The 16,039-nt window shown below is 43.3% G+C and overlaps 1 protein-coding gene across 4 annotated transcripts in view; it reads right to left on the bottom strand.

The window, feature by feature from the left end:
• HLTF (helicase like transcription factor) overlaps window positions 1-16,039 on the bottom strand; it is a 36,877-nt gene that overhangs the window by 19,225 nt on the left and 1,613 nt on the right. For all 4 annotated transcript variants that reach the window (XR_011740581.1, XR_011740582.1, XM_065844135.2 and 1 more), the window contains exons 3-20: window positions 15,686-15,852; window positions 15,110-15,243; window positions 14,054-14,151; window positions 13,271-13,345; window positions 12,909-13,100; window positions 12,690-12,785; window positions 11,814-11,862; window positions 10,078-10,165; window positions 9,337-9,401; window positions 8,405-8,491; window positions 8,114-8,202; window positions 6,706-6,849; window positions 5,749-5,887; window positions 4,849-4,984; window positions 4,383-4,562; window positions 3,936-4,057; window positions 2,551-2,729; window positions 1,031-1,159 (exon numbers count right to left, since the gene is read on the bottom strand). Coding sequence is in view for 2 of the 4 variants with exons in the window: in XM_065844135.2 (XP_065700207.1) it covers window positions 1,031-1,159; window positions 2,551-2,729; window positions 3,936-4,057; window positions 4,383-4,562; window positions 4,849-4,984; window positions 5,749-5,887; window positions 6,706-6,849; window positions 8,114-8,202; window positions 8,405-8,491; window positions 9,337-9,401; window positions 10,078-10,165; window positions 11,814-11,862; window positions 12,690-12,785; window positions 12,909-13,100; window positions 13,271-13,345; window positions 14,054-14,151; window positions 15,110-15,243; window positions 15,686-15,852 (2,169 nt within the window). In the remaining 2 variants the exon portion in view is untranslated. The remainder of the gene's footprint in view (window positions 1-1,030; window positions 1,160-2,550; window positions 2,730-3,935; window positions 4,058-4,382; window positions 4,563-4,848; window positions 4,985-5,748; window positions 5,888-6,705; window positions 6,850-8,113; window positions 8,203-8,404; window positions 8,492-9,336; window positions 9,402-10,077; window positions 10,166-11,813; window positions 11,863-12,689; window positions 12,786-12,908; window positions 13,101-13,270; window positions 13,346-14,053; window positions 14,152-15,109; window positions 15,244-15,685; window positions 15,853-16,039) is intronic.

Raw genomic sequence — 16,039 nt, 5'->3', positions numbered from 1 at the left:
CGGGCGAGGAGGGGACACGGGACGGGGACAGCGCTCCCTGCCCCAGCACTCGGAACCGGACGGGCTTCCCTCGGGAACGTTCTGGCAAATAAGCCGCACGAGACCCTGGTCTGGGCATGACAAGGGAAGGAGGCGCTTGAGACACGGGCACGGAGGAGCGAGGAATCGGATCTGAGGCAGAACAGCACTGCCGGTTTTCTCAGGTAAGGTTTAGCTACGGAGAGGTACAGAACCACTAATCAGAGAACGCAAGTAACCGCACCAGGTTAAAAAATAAATCAAATCCATCTATTCTAGAGCTCCATGTCCTAAAAGAGTGCTCAGATTTCCACACAACATTTTGCAGTGAATAAATTTACAATGAACATTTGAAAGAACAATAACTTAATTACAAATTAAAGTTAAAAATCTAACGTTTCAGGAAAGCAATCTCCAAAGAGGTCAAAGTATGAGCAGGCCGATTTAATTTCTGGCAGCGAATGCACAAGGAAGGTGAGGCAAAAAGCAACGTGCAGACCTCGAGAAACATCTGCAAAGTAAAATAAAAACACCGCACCAGTTTATCTGACAAGTGTTATACTGAACCTACGGTGGGCCCATTTAGTTTTCACCTCCAGAGCAGTATATTCTTTAGACAAATGTTAAGAAAGCAAGATTTATTTACATTTTTAGTTTCCAAAAGTAAATTAAGAGCTGAATAGTTTTGGTAGTTATAGAACTACTTTATCTTCAGAAACAAAGGCAAAGCCACAGCTCTGTACTGAAGGTTGCATTCAGTCACTTCACATCTACGTGCTGCACAACGATCAGCATCGAGGTACAACTCCTGCTCCTGTGGTCTGGTTTCCCTGCTCACGATTTGTGATGAGATTGTACAAGGCATTTTCTCCTGTGCTGGCCAGACACACTGTGGGGACTTCTCAATTAAAATTTCACATACATAAAGTATGTACAGCATATTTACATAAGAATCCTAGAGACTGCTCTACAAAACCACAACGAAAGCTGCGTGAAGCACAACAGAACGTGCCTTTGAACTGGGTGTCCACTCCTGATCAGACTTCTTCCCGTCGCCGGAGTCCGTTTCCTCTTCCTGGGGACACTGCACCAAGTCCTCCGCTCGGAGCTCGTTCCTACAGAGAGGGCATTTGGCCTTTGGCTACAAGAAAGCCCAACAGCATTAGAAGAAATACATTAAATCAGATTATGTATAGTGAGTACCGAAGATCACATGTGCAGAGCACCTTTTATGAAATTGCTATATCGGCAGCGACACAGCGCTCGAGGAGTACGTTTGTTCTTGTAACACACCGCTTCGTCATTTGAGAGAACACCAGGATGATGCAAGTGCTGCATGCTTCCTAAACCAGCCTTCCTTAGAAGTGGTCTTCTTTCTGAACATATTTATACTTGAAGTACACAGCTCAAGATTTAAAAGCAAGCCGATATTTGGGTTATTTAAAATGTCAGAAAAATAAAGCATCTTTCAAAGCCAAGATCTTTCTTAGTCACACAATGAATGACCTTTTACCCTTTCTCTTCAAAGCCTGCACAGCAATAACAGCAGTCTGATAAAATATGCTTTGTCAGGGCCAGACACAGGGTATCTTCTCTTGTTCCCCAACAGACATGAGAAATGAGACATAATTTAACACCAAAAGCTTTTTCTCTGAAGCAGACTCTAGATAAGGCCTCACAAAACAGATGAATACTGGGGGCTGCTAATCTGGAACGAGCCTTTAGCCAACTTAAAGAGGCTGGGCAGCCATAGTCCACATACGCAAATCTGTTGCAGCAGGAAACATATAACGAGACAGAATCTCAACACAAATCTGAAATAAGTCTCCAAAACGTAGTTACAAATTAACCGTTCTTGCTCTGGCAGCAATCCAACAATCCTCCAATGATGAGACACTACATAAATTCTAATAAATCTGAAGAAGCTTTCTGGGAAAAGAATTCTAAAAGTGCTCACGCTTTTTTTTTTTTTAAATAAAAGGCTCAGGTCTCTCTGCACCCCTCCTCCAATTTAGAACTGCAATTAAAAACGAGCAAACCATCAAAAACGCTCATCCGCAAGCCTATTCCAGAGAGTCTGGAGAAGGGCCACGAAGACGGCCCTCTAGCAAGGCAGCTGTTCACCGCAGAGGGTTTCCAGCTCCAGACGGAGAGCAGACGCGGTTTTGGTCCAACAGCCCATCTGCAAAGCGCGGCTTTGGGCATTCGCACGCAGGCAGTGAAGAGGCACCCGGCCACGCGGGGCACACGGCGCTGCGCCGGGTGCCATCGCTTTCACCCGAGGGCCAAAGGAAGGTGGCAACTAGGGAAAGGTCTTTGAAAATACTGATGGACCTTAACTCTGTTCAGTTTGACAGCTGCTCCCTCTGTGGTTTGACTGCAGGCCAAGAGTTATTATAACCCAGCTGATAACCAGGTTTACACTGTTCCCCATTTGTGATTTAAAAGAACAACAGCTACACGGCCTTCTGGTGATACCAGTTTGTTCTTTTGAATAGTTATTAAATTATCTGTGACCACAGAACAACCAACCTGTTCACTTCTGATGACTTCAAAAATACACGGCTTACAAAACACATGTGCACAGCGCGTTATCACGGGACACGCCAGCGATTCCAAGCAAACTGCACATTCCTCATCTGAACCAGAGCTCAGAACCAACTTCATTTTGCTCACTAATGTCTCACGCAGCTCTTCAGGAGTTTTACTACCTGCAGATACAGAAAGACACTTAAAACCAGGGATTTCCATACAGGACACGCTCGGAGCTGGCACATATCAACACTGTTCCACTGATCAAAATGAAATAGGACAGGATACAGCCTACAGTGTATAAAACCACAAGCTGCCAAATACTACGTAACATTCCAACCTACTGTTTCAAAACACATGAAGAGTAACCTTACTTGGAAAAAACGGCAGTCGGAGAACACTGGTTGTGTGCTCAGTGACAAGTACACGTGCAACAAAATTCCTAATGGGCACGAGCAATTGTCATATATCAGCTGTTCAAGTCGGAACAATACTACAGAGATGACGCTGCTTATAGTTATGGTTGCTTTATTTTTTAAGTACAAAAATTCAAATCATATTTATTAGTTACTAATTAATTTATAAATAATTTCTAAACAATTATCCAATAATTTCTCCATCCTATACTTTTCAGGAAGATAAATGAAAACCTTCTTAAAAGGGTACTGACCATATCTCATTGGTCTTTTAGTTTCCTGGAAAAATCAAAACTATATCCATGGCATCTCAAAATAAGATTTTCCAAAATAATAAATCCGGGAATTCTCAAATTGAGAGTATTTCAAACCGACTACAGTTGCTTCTGAAATAAATACATAAAATCCACTGTGCAGCTGTATAGTTCGGGCTGGTCCAAACTAGAACTGCACTCCCATCCTCCGCGCCCACCCTTCCTCACGGCTCAACAACGCCAACGGCTCTGCCGGCGCGGTTACCGACCCACGCGCTACTCCCCAAAGCTCCTCCACATCTTCTCTCTCGAGGCAAAGGAAGAATTTCTGTAAAAGCTCGTCTGTGAGCTATTACAACAGACGCATTGCTTTCTAACAGGCCTTCTGCATCCAGCTCTGCAGAGCTCCTCTTCGGTCATTTCTGTATGGGCTACCAAAGCTTATTTACTCCTGCTTCTAGCCTTCCTAACTACTCATATGTCATTGCTTTCACTCGTATCTGAGTATAAGCTCAAGCACCCACTTCTTAAACATATTCAAACACATTATACCACAAAAAAATAAAGGTAACAAAGCTGAAAGTTGATTAATCCAAGCTGAAAAGAGGAAGGCTCAAGCTGGAAAGCTTGGAAAACACACAAATGTTTTTCTGTTCTGGAACACGCAGTGCAAGTGCTGTGTTTAGAAACACAGGAACCAAACGCATCCACTCACCAGCCGCAAGACTAGAAGCTGTGTCTATACAAAGACGAGGGTGACAACAAAGCTGCCTCAGTCTGAGCAGGACGCCAAGGACGTCGGCGTAGTGAGCCAGAACGGTCCCTTCGCTGAGAAACCTGGGGAGAGGTCATCGTTAGTGTGACGTGCTGGAGCCTGAACAACAGACGACACTAGTGACCAGCTTCGGCTGATGCGATGATGTTCAGGTTTTTTACTTCCCTACTGAATGTACTTCTCAAATCCTCTTTAACAAGGTACGCGATGCTACCAGTAACACGGTCTACTAGAAGAAATGCTAACAGTGGTGACAACGATTTCAAGGCCGCTCTTTGCCCATCTGGTATTCCTTTCTGTTTCTCACAAGACAGAACTTCAAACACACAGCTTCCAAACACAAGTTTGTGGCTTCAGCCTTCAGGACCAAGCAAGCCTGTGGCTCACCTGCTGACAGCAGCTTTGCCTTCCTTCTTCACGGACTCGTACATCTGTCTCTCTTCCTCAGTAAGCGTAACATGCTGAATAAGAACTTTACGTTCTGGCAACTCCAAAACGGGTTTTCCTTTAACTTTACTTGTTTTAGTTCTTCTAAGGGTAATACTCCTTATCAGACACTGCAAGCGCCTAAAAACACACACATAAACAATATAATACCCAGCTGGGCTTGTCTGTTTTCCCATTTTATCGCATAAATGCAGGTTCTGTACAAAATCCACGCCCAGTAGTACAATACCATTAATCTGACATATTAAATCATTTGAATTATTTAATGTTTATTAATTTGAACTAAGAACTGAAACAAGAACTGACGACACGCATTTCAATTCAAACACGCAGCACTAATTCTCCACGTTGCGCGCGTGGTGCCGGTCGCGCTCGCCCACACGCGCTCGGGACGCCCCGTACGTACCCGAGCGCTCCCGGAGCTCCCAGCACGAGCGGGCGCTCAATCGTCCTGCGCCACCACTCCTGATCGCTGAAAGGCTTCAGTTTTAAGAAGGAAATGAGAGACCACAAATCCTTCACAGAATTCTGGATAGGAGTGCCTGAACAGGAAACAAACCAAAAACCGTAAAACCGCAAAAAACCTCAACACCGCCCCCCCCCCCAAAAAAAAAAAAATACAAACCACCAAACACATTTTTAGTCAAAGTGAACAGTCCGTGTTCTCTCCAAACCTTACTGCACGGAGAAGGCCTCTCATGACTAGCTTGATATGTCATTAAGTATAATACATATTTTTTAAATTTCAGTATTACAAAACAGTGAAATACAGAGGAGTAAGAAAACTGCATCTCTCTGTCCCAGGAAGACCTGGATGTTGTCTTTGCATTTCAGCTTCACCAGTGGTGGCTACATCACGATCTTCTTTAAACTACATCCAAGGATCACATGCTTGCACACTTCCTGGCAGCTTTTAATGACTATTACATTTCAAAAAGCTACTGAGGTTCAGGTAAGTACATAACAGGGTGAGCTTCTAACTATACGTAATATGCCAGCTCAGAAACAGGTCCCTTTTCACCTGCACTCCCACCAAACCCCTGTCTGTAAAATTCTTTCAAAATTTGTGTCTAAAAACCAAATAAAACCAAAAAGTTCAAACAAACACCACCAAAGAAACCACAACCCACACAACGAAGAAAACAAACCAAAAACAACCCAAAGAAGACACACATAAATCACTGCTCAAAACCAAGTTCAAGAACGTTCCAAATGAACCTCAGACATGAACCACCGCTCAGAGAAAGCCCGGGTGGAACACACGGTGGTGCTGCACCGCGGCACCGCAGCTCCCGGCGCGCCGTACCCGTGAGCACCCATCTCCTGTGTCCCTCCAGGCACAGCGCAGCCTTCGTTTGCTGGGCACTGGGATTTCGGATGGTGTGCCCCTCATCCAGCACGATCCTCAGCCACCTCACTCTGTGTAAAGGGCTGCCACCTCTGACCTGAAACACAGTCGGTTTTGAATCTTTGACTCAAAATACTTTTTTTTTTTCAATTTGGATTAAGCACTATATCAACATGCTATTCCACAGTTAATAATGGATAGTATTCGTTCGCACATTGTTTACTTATCAGCACAGAAGAGCAAAACTAAGAAAGAAGCATTCCTTCCTTTAGATTTAGTGATTCCTGGAAAACGTTACCAGTGTTCTCATACTTGAATATGAGGAATGAGCTACAGCAAAAATAAGACAGGCCTGGAAATAAGGAAGGCTTCAAAGACAGAGTTATGGAAAATGAACCAGAGAGCAAATTCAAAGTTTATGTTATATTCGAAGATGCAAGCTTCATGCTTTTATTAATAAAACGGCTCGAACTTCTATGAAATTATCACTTTACAAATATATCTCATACAATGAGATACGTGGTTGCGGCCCATGTTCAACAAGAACTATGGAATTACGTTTTTATAGGCTCCATATTATTTGAATTTGACAGGGGAAGGAAGAAATGGGAGCCTCATGCCACTGGGATTTGGGGAGATTTACGTACTTGCCACCCCTTTCTGTCCTTAAAAAGCCTCTTCCTTAAGCTGCCATAATTCCAGCTGAATAATTTTCTCTACAGGAGCAATGCATCAGTAAAAAACTGCCTTTGTTACCACAGCAAACCCGTAAGAAAGTATGTAGAGCAAACCTACAGCTATAACCTGTTGACTGCCTACAGGACAGCACGTGAATGTACTTCCACCATTAGTCCAAGCACAAGGGGTCTCGAACGGAAAAGCATCTTCAAAGAACACCTTTTCTCATTCACTTACACCGTAATCAGTAGCTAAGATGTTGTATGTTGTCAGTACAACGTCTTGTTCTGCAAGAACTGATGGGTCTTTGTTACGGTCAGAACCGTAATAAACATAAACATTTACATGAAAATCTCGGTGGATATGTTGGTCGAACTGGTCCTGAAAGAAAAGTTGTCAAAAGTCATACAGAAGATCCTGTGTTACGACATGATTGATAGAATGAAACTTTCAAGTTGCCTTAACTAAACCCCAGCTCCCCCGTGCTCTGCGGCGTTCTGCACTCGCCCACGTAACAAAAGCCCCTTGAATTCGGGTTGTATCTTTTGCCCCCACACCCAGTTGGAAGAGGGACCGGAAGCGGCCGGCTCAGTAACGAGCGACGACGCAGCACCGCGGTTCTGGTACCTCGGCCTGTGCTTCTTGCCCAGTTCCAATCCACCCCCGCGGGGATAACCACGACAAACCCGCTGCTGCCCCCGCTCCAACCAAAGAGCTGCTACACGTTTTCATTTTCCGCCTTCACCTTCCGTTTGTTCTTTCACTGCTGATTCACAGCTGCTTCCTCTTGCTGGGTTAATCACCCACGTTTTAACATAAATAACAACACAATCGTCAAATATTCATTTTGAAACCAGTGTTAACATTCCCTACGTTTGTTCCGTGAAGCACTAAGTGTGCAGTAATCTCAACAGGCAATAAAAAGCAACAATTTGATTTCTGAAGCACCAGACTCATGAGTTTTCCTTCTTAAATACTTAATTTGGTTTTAACAAAAAAAAGTACTTTTTTTGTTTGTTTTTTATGTCACCCAATTATATTATTTTAATGATCATGTGATTTTAATGTTTTACCTACAGTCTAAGATAGAACATTAATAAGAAAAGGAAGCAATTTTAACGACAAACAGCAAAATCTTAAAAAACCCCCAGAACTCAAAAAATATTTCCTTAATATTTAATTCAAAACGTCACGAAAGCAAACAAACAAAAATAGTAACTGATGCATAGACTGAGCCAGAAGGGCCCACCAGCCCCTCGCCCCGCAGACCTGCACCCTAGAGTCCCAACATCTCCAGTCCACGAGGCACAGCAACGTTCTACTGTGAGGTGCAAGAAGGACCCGTGTCCTGCGCCCTCCTCGCCCGGCTCAAGGAGTTCAGAGACCGAGCTCCAGGGTGGCCGTGGGAAGGGAGCCTGCGCCTGCGCCTGCTCCTTCCAGCGGGGAGCTCGCTGCTCGGGAGCCGCGTCTCACTACGGTTCTGCTCCAGGTTTGAATCTCTATCAGATAAACCTCGTGTGAAAGCAGCTCCGTTTCATAAAGAAAGAAAACCTTTTACTAGCAGGAGAGACTACAGGGAGGGCTATTCCTACAGCACCACACTCAGCGTGCATCACATTTACACATTACAACACTGAACACTTACAATCCAGTTGCTCAGGACGGACAGTGGACACACAATCAGTGTTGCTCTGGGGACATCCACCGAACGTTTATTCTCAGCTGTAGCAGTAACTGGGAAAATACAAGTCACACTTAGTGGCATAACAGTTCACTCCAAAGCAAAGTAGAAGTTCAATAAATTTATGGTTCCCTGAAGTGCCTTCTGCATTTCTTAAACTGAGCAAAGCAATTTACAACGACATAAGTCAAATACGTTTAATACTTCAGCTTCAAAAAACTCAGAAATTAATATATCTGTTTATCCCTTCATTACCTTTTCTCTTTGTTTGTCGTTTTAGACAAGCAGATGAAGGGAAAAGGACAGATGCAAAGCCTGTATCTTCTTCCACACATGAAGTCGCTGTAAAAAGCCAGACAGATATAGACTTTTCACACCATGCGGAGCATCCGTGTGCATTTATTTTCATGACGCATTTCATAAAAGTCAAACCTGTTAACCAAATTGCTCCAATTCTCCAATACAATAATGTAGAATATCTTGGTCTGGAAGGTGCCCATAAGGATCATCAACTCCGAGTCCCTGCTCCTCAGAGGATTACCCGAAACTAAACCGCACAGCTAAAAGCATCGTCCAGAGGCTCCTTGAGCTCTGACAGGTGTGTGCAGCCTACAGCACCCTACACTTCAGGGGATGAACCTTCAGAGGAATGCAGCTCAGCAGCCATTAAAAATACTGTAGCACACGTTTCACCCCAAGTACTTTAACCTTGAACCGAACTGTTTACTCCAGAGCGCCTGCAGCCCTTCGTTATCTTCCATGCAAGACACTTAGTCCAACAAACGTCCTGTGTTCTTGCCTCCTCGTGATGGCATTTCAGGTATTTACTACAAAAGGCTGACTTTTTTCTCACTTGTTTTCCCACCCCTAGTGCCCTGACAACAAGTCTGTCAAATTCTAAACATCTCAGCAGTTCTATTTTCCACCATCCGTTTGACCCTGCCCATGGCCCGTTACATCACCACTCGTGCAGCTAACAAAACAAACTACCCCACTTAGGACTAACGCTGCTTCCCCATGCAGCAATTTATAGAGCCTTCTGCTTAAAGGTTTGGTTGAATTAAAACAAAGAAGTGGTTTACTTAATTCTTTTTCCAGTTAAATAGAAATCCTGCTCAGTTTGGCTTTAGGAAGGAGGACACCGGGTGTCGCAGCAACCGATTAAACAAATACTTCTTGCAACTTACCTCCAGTTTGCCGCAGTGGCCGTTCCCCAGACTGCCCCGAGTATCTGCGCTTCTTGGCCTGACCTCTAAAATATCGTCATTGAGAAAGAAAGGGAAAAAAACCAAACCAGACAACAAACCACACCAAACCCCAAACCCACCAACAAACCCAAACTCTGCTGCTTCTGGAACTTACATATTAAATCTCAAGAGCATAAAGCAAATGAACTTGATATTGCAAATTACGTTACCACTGTGGTTTGAACGTTTCCTCTCTAGAAGGGTCAGAAAAAGAGAAAGCACAGAACACAGAGCTGCAGGGTGAACGATGCTCATACAGCTCGGTACAGCTGTTACTGAAGTTCAGAGCAATGACAGGAGGCGGCTGCTGTGGTGGGAAGGTTTAAATTCGCCACCTCTGTCCGAAGCGCCTGCAAACCCAGCTGATCCTGGATAAAGATCACTCCACAGCTGGATTTTCAGAGGCCACGCACCGACGTCACCCGAGACCGTTCACACTGAAGGGGACGTCCAAGCACACAGTCATGCAAGCCACATAAAATGAGCTAATGCTCTTTCAACACTTTGCAAAGTGCAACACGGATGCAGAACACATCATAAACATAGCAGAGCATTGCATGCTGCAAAGTGAGGGGGGAGCAGGAACACATTTAGGTTAAAGTTAATCACAACCAAGTACCACTTTATTTTTACTCAAAATCTATGCAGCAAACAAACAAAAAGATTATTCCAGGTATCTACCTTTTTGGAAGACAACTCGAGGTTTCCAAAGGAGTAGTATCGAACCTCTGTATGCCAGAAGCACCAGGGCCCATCACCTTGCCAGGGTCTGCATAAAGAAGAAACTGACATTTATGAAGAATACATGTGGCCTTCCACTTGTTTTTCAAACCAACTCTTGCATAACTTGACAAAGAACAACTACAAACTTCCTTTAAAACACCCTTAGTTCTCCATGGCACAAGTACTACTGATACTGCATCATAAACAAATTTAAAATACTCTTAAAGCAATCTTAAATATTTACAAAGTCATAAAATGTGTACTGAGATTGCGGGTGGTCAAAACCAAACTGTCAAGAACAGATGAAAAACCAAATGTAAGCGTAGTGTATCAACATTAAGGGCAAAGTTCTATAAAAAGCGCTAAATGCTACAGGGTTTTTTTAACGGGTCAAACCTTACTAATTAGTAATTTCTACATTGTGTAAAACTAAATTAGTAATAGCAACATGAACAGAAAAAATGTGGTGACACCACAGCTACACGTGGGGAGTGGTTTGGTTTGGCTGGTTTGTTTTGTGGTTGTTTTACGGTCTTCTATTGAGTAATGAACCAAACACTGCCCTGTGTTCTGCCAATAAAAGCATATGAGAAACATGCAAAAAGAGAACACGCGTTAGCACAAAGCTGATATCAAACTGAAAGCAACAGTGCTTGCACAGAAAGTTCCGCTGTAACTCGGGTAAGTAAATTCATGCTGAATTCCAAATTCAAACTTTTCTTATATTAAAAAAAATTACTAATACAACCTTGAGGATGACAACACTTGCAAATACTCAAGCAATATAGGTATCAATTTAATGTACGATAGAATGAGAAATGGGGGCAGGGAGGTGTAAGTCTTTGATAGACATTATTACTGCTTTCCAACTCAGTAATAGTAGAAACAGATCCCTTACTGCTGCAAACAAATCTCATTAAAACGCTGGATGTTCGGGAAAAATCATCAACATCTGGGGTGCTGCCAGGCATTCCAGCTTGGCAAGGGTGCGGGCGTCTGGCGACACTCGTACTGAGCCCGCCAAAGCTCGCGTTTTACCCTCCAGAGCACCGGCGGAAACGGCCTCCCGAGGCAGCCCACGCTACCCTGCTCCCTCCCCGCGGGTCGCTGCTGTTTCTCCTGCGCTATCAGCTAGGCCAGTCGCACTGAAATTCCCTGCAAGTCACGGCAAGAAACCCCCAGGGCCCACACATTCCTTTCATTTCGAGACATGATGAGCTACACACCATACCAGCAAGTATAATTTTTATACCCATCCATAAATTATCCCAATACAACCTGAAAACTACAGGTGCGATAAAATCCTTTTAAATACTTGTCATTTGCTCATTACTTTTTCTTAAGTTACTTAATACTCAATAGCCTAATTATAATTTAACTATTCGAGTTTACGGCTTAATAGAACCAAGATTCTAATGGATGCATGCGTGCTTCTCTTTCATATACAAGGAAGGAAAACTGAAAGCAAAAGGAACCCAGAGCCATTTCCTCGATGTCAACTTTCTTGGCAGGGTGCAGCCTCCTGACAGGGCACCGAGTTGTCTTGTATGTCAGAGACTCCTTTAAGGGCTGTGTTTTAATACTTCTCTGAGGCCCTGGGTTCATCGGGAGTTTGTGAAGTTGGCACTGAGTGCTCCAGGTAACAACACTGACAATCACGCAGACATTACTGACGTTCCATAGTTTGCTGTCACCTTCACACTGTCCGCGTCCAACGTTGCTCGTGCTGTTAGTACCAGATTCCTATTCAGGAACAGAAACTTTTATTGTTTAATGCAGCAACTGGAAAAAATGCCAATAACTTTATTACACTAATCTGACAAGCGGTTAATTACTGCTCTGAAACATGCGAGACGCGCTCAGCGGCAAGCCGGTCAATTAAAGGGGCTGAAAAACCTATAGTTTGGTATTTTTTTTTCAAGTAGCCACATGCAGAGTTGAAATGAAACCACTGAGAGGCAGAGGAGAGAAATTCAGTCTGCACAGCTGACCCAGAAAGAAAAGGCACTGATAACACTTCCCAGTTAACATTCGAGGTCACAGACAACGCTTATTTTGTTACATCTAGACAAGCACGATAAACGATAAAAAATCCCCAGCCTTAACGCTGTCAGGGAACACTGCATAATAAATCACCTAATCCTAGCATTCAGCTTATCTAGTCTTGAAAAATGTTATCATAATGAAAGCACAAAGCATTTGAACTGCACTGCCTAAGAAGAACTCTCACACTGATGCTAGTTCACTCACTCTTGTTTCCTCCTCTCTCTTCAAGGATTTGGCAAAAATATAAACAGAGATTTATTTATTAATGTACCAAGACCCTCTGCTTGTTTCAGGCACTTCCTCCAAACCACACAGGAGCTATGAACACATCCCAGAAATAAAAACCACTTCCACTCCTGTGGTCACAACTTCCCTGTAGGACAAATGGTAAGAAACTTAAAAATTCGTAAAACGCTGAAAAGGTTTACGCCTGTGTAAGGTCCTTCGTGGAGTATGCTTAACCACACACACCTAAGGTAACAGCCTGCAGCTCCATTACACACTCTGAAGTAACGTCACCTCACCTGACGACACCTCTCACTTGTGGTCTTCCCAACAGGAAGAGGTTTGCCATCCTGGAAATTCGTGAGAATCAGTGCAATCGTAGTCAGTGTTTTACCCTGCGTAACAGAAGAGAACATCAGCTTTCCACAGATTAAAGTGAACCAGATGACCAATCAAGAAACACGCATACACAGTCTGTATTTAAAAATAAAAAAATCAAGCTTGGCAAACATTCCTACCAGTCCCATATCATCAGCCAGTATTCCTCCGAGAACATCTTGAGGTCGCATCTTCTCTGCAAAATTTGTAAGTGTATTGTAATAGAAGCCACTTCTCTCTTCCCAAAATGGTGGCAAATCATTCCTGTTCTCACGTGAAACCATCCAAGCTAACGCCTGCTTCTGATGGGGCAGCAAGCGTGTGCCAAGGGCCTGCGAACAGACACAGGTATGCACTACTCGCGTACCAAACACAACGTTCCATTTTTGTAACTACCAAATTTTTTCCTGATTCAAGCATATTCTGTGTCCAATCAAGCTAAATACGCATCTAGATGTTTAAGTATATTTTTAAAGAAAACAGTTTCTAGTTTAAGAAGTACCTCTGCTCCTTCCATCTCACGAGTTTTATCATCTTCCTTCAGATCCTCAAACAATTTGTCAAATTCACTTTTAAGCTGCATAAATGAACACAAAAATCACAATTAAAATTATTGCAATTAAAATAACCTCGCTAAATAATCAATGACTCTATTAAATTACAACTATCTGTCATAATCAGTATAGATAGGTCTAGCACTTGAGATGTGATTTGCCGGAATATGTCTGTTAGCTAGCTACTGCTATATAAAAGTTCAGTTTATTTCCAGCAGGACAAACGCAGGCCAACACGAGCAAGAGCCTGAGAAGGGCTGAACACATTCACATCCTCATACCACGCTCTCTAAAGTAAATACTTCACTCTAACCTGAAAGAGCAAACGAAAAGCAAAAGCAAACCACCACCCAACCCTTCACGGATCAACCTGGGCCAAGTCTGGAAGTTTGATTTTCTTTTCATTTGAGAACTTAACATACTTGTTATCTGGTAAAGCATTAAGGCAGAGAAAACACATTGCAGCAATGTAAAAAAATTACTGAACAAACAAAACCTCCCCAAACTGCAGGGGACTCGAGGCTGTTGCAGCTGGACTGTCTGCTTACAGTATAAAAATCAAAAAGCTCAGAAGTTCCAGATGACCACAAAGGACATCTGTGGTTTAGAAAAAAACAAAACAAAAAACTAACAAACTTCCATTTCACAAGCACTGTTTTATTAATTAAAAAGTTCAAGGCCCTCGCTGTTAAAATTCCCAGTTCCAGGTGTTTTAAGTACAAAATGCAAACCTGTTCAGGTGTCAACTGCACCGCAGCGTGAACCGGAGCTCTGTAACTTGGACCAGCTTTCCCAGAAATCCACTTTGATCCAAACCCACATTCTGAACCTACTTGCCATTAAAAAGAGAACATTTTGAAAAGCAACAGGGCGACGACTTCCCAGCCGCACCCTCCTCTGGCTCGCGAGCAGCAGCGCGGGCCAGGCCGCGGGCTGCACGGCGTCCTCCGCCCTGCTCATCCTTCGCTTCCGCTGGGCCCCCAGGACTTCCCACAAAGCTCCATGAGACTCACAGGCAGCGAGCTACGGGCTGGGATCCTTCGACGTGTCAACCATGTTTCTTAACAATTGTTGTATTACATGAAATTTGACTTGGTAACAGTATGACGACTGACAATGCAAAACGCTTTCTCACTCCAAACTCTTTCTGTGAATTACGTGCAACAGAACCTGTAAGAACTGAAATCTAGCTCTATGTAAACCAGATGTACCCCTCCCCAGGTGGTGGTTTCCCCACGCACCCTCACTCCTGACGGGCACCGCTTGCTGTTCCGGGCGCCCCGCGTGCACGGCGGGCTCCGCAGAACCAGGTCTGCCGAGCCTGTTTGCTCAACACGGCCCCGCTCGCACCTCCCCAGCGGAATACACGTCCTAGCACTCGGGAAGCAGCACCGGCCCGAAACCCTCGCCCTATGAAAGGGCCTAACCTGTTTCTTAAAAAAAAAAACACAAAAAACACACAAAAACCCCACAAACAACTAAAGACTGGAGAAATGCAGAGCCAACATGGATTTTTAAGGCACTTATGGAAAAGAGTACATTCCTGAGACTGCTCAAATGCCCCTCCAATTGCTGGCAGGTAACGAAAGACAGAACGCAGAAGCATACTTCTTATGAAGTTTAAAATTAACAGCTGTGGGCACTGCATTATTTCCCAACTAAGTTAAAAACTCATTCTGTGAATGACCAGACTGTGACGAGGACCAAGCCCTCAAACATTCCTTCCAATAGTGGCAAGTTCAATCTGGACATTTAAGAAGGTAAAGCCTCAAATATTCAAGACTTACCTTTCAGAGGAGGAGCCAATTTAAACCCGTGCCTTTTCAGCTGATCCACTACTGCTTCCTTGTTTGCTGCTTTTCCCCAAAAGCTCATTTGGACAGGCATGGTAAACACATTTTTTGCTCCATAAGGGACAACCCTGATAACAAGCAGGAAAAAAACCCTGGAGCAGTAGGTTTTTTTTTTAAATAAACCTTGCTATTTCTTCAAAGAGTACTCCAGAGTGCTCATTTCATCCATACACAGAACGTTCCAGATAGGTGTTAGCACACACACTGCATAAACCTTTCATACAAATCACGACATGCAGTTAATTTAAGAGTTCCACAACAACATTTAAGGATTTGCTCTCACTAGTGTCTATACATTTTATCATATATAGGAAAGAATGAACTGCACGCAAGTAGTTCAACAAATGAACAATGTCTGAAAACATGAAGCTTTAATCATATTACCAAAAGCTGTCTCATTTCCACCAAAACACAACACGTACAAATAGTATTCAGACTCTGCTAGTGTAGCAACAAAAACATTTCCATTATTTATATTCCTGAAACCAAAAGCTCAATCTTCACACTCACCCTTCAACTAACGCTAGTTTGTTGTCCATAATGCCTGCCAAAGCTGCTGCCAGTTCTTTCTTTATATGGCCCACCTGGTCTCCGTTCACGTTATTTACTTTCACTGCATTTTTATCATAAGGATTGTTGGGTTCTCGTTGAAGTGCAACCATTTCATTGTTATTAACCTAACAAAGCAAAACAAATACCAGAACACACACATTTAGTTGCAAGTCACTTGCAAGAATAGCTAATATACGTTTACTCAAATATTGTGAAGCTTAAAAGATTAATTTGCTAGAGCATTCTGTTCAGCCTAATAACCTACTACTTATTCAATACCAAAAGCATTACAGATGAGCCACCTCACAGATG

The sequence above is a fragment of the Patagioenas fasciata genome, chromosome 9 (genome assembly GCF_037038585.1).
Source record: "Patagioenas fasciata isolate bPatFas1 chromosome 9, bPatFas1.hap1, whole genome shotgun sequence".
NCBI lineage: Eukaryota > Metazoa > Chordata > Aves > Columbiformes > Columbidae > Patagioenas > Patagioenas fasciata.
This window is presented reverse-complemented; position numbering and strand designations above follow the sequence as displayed.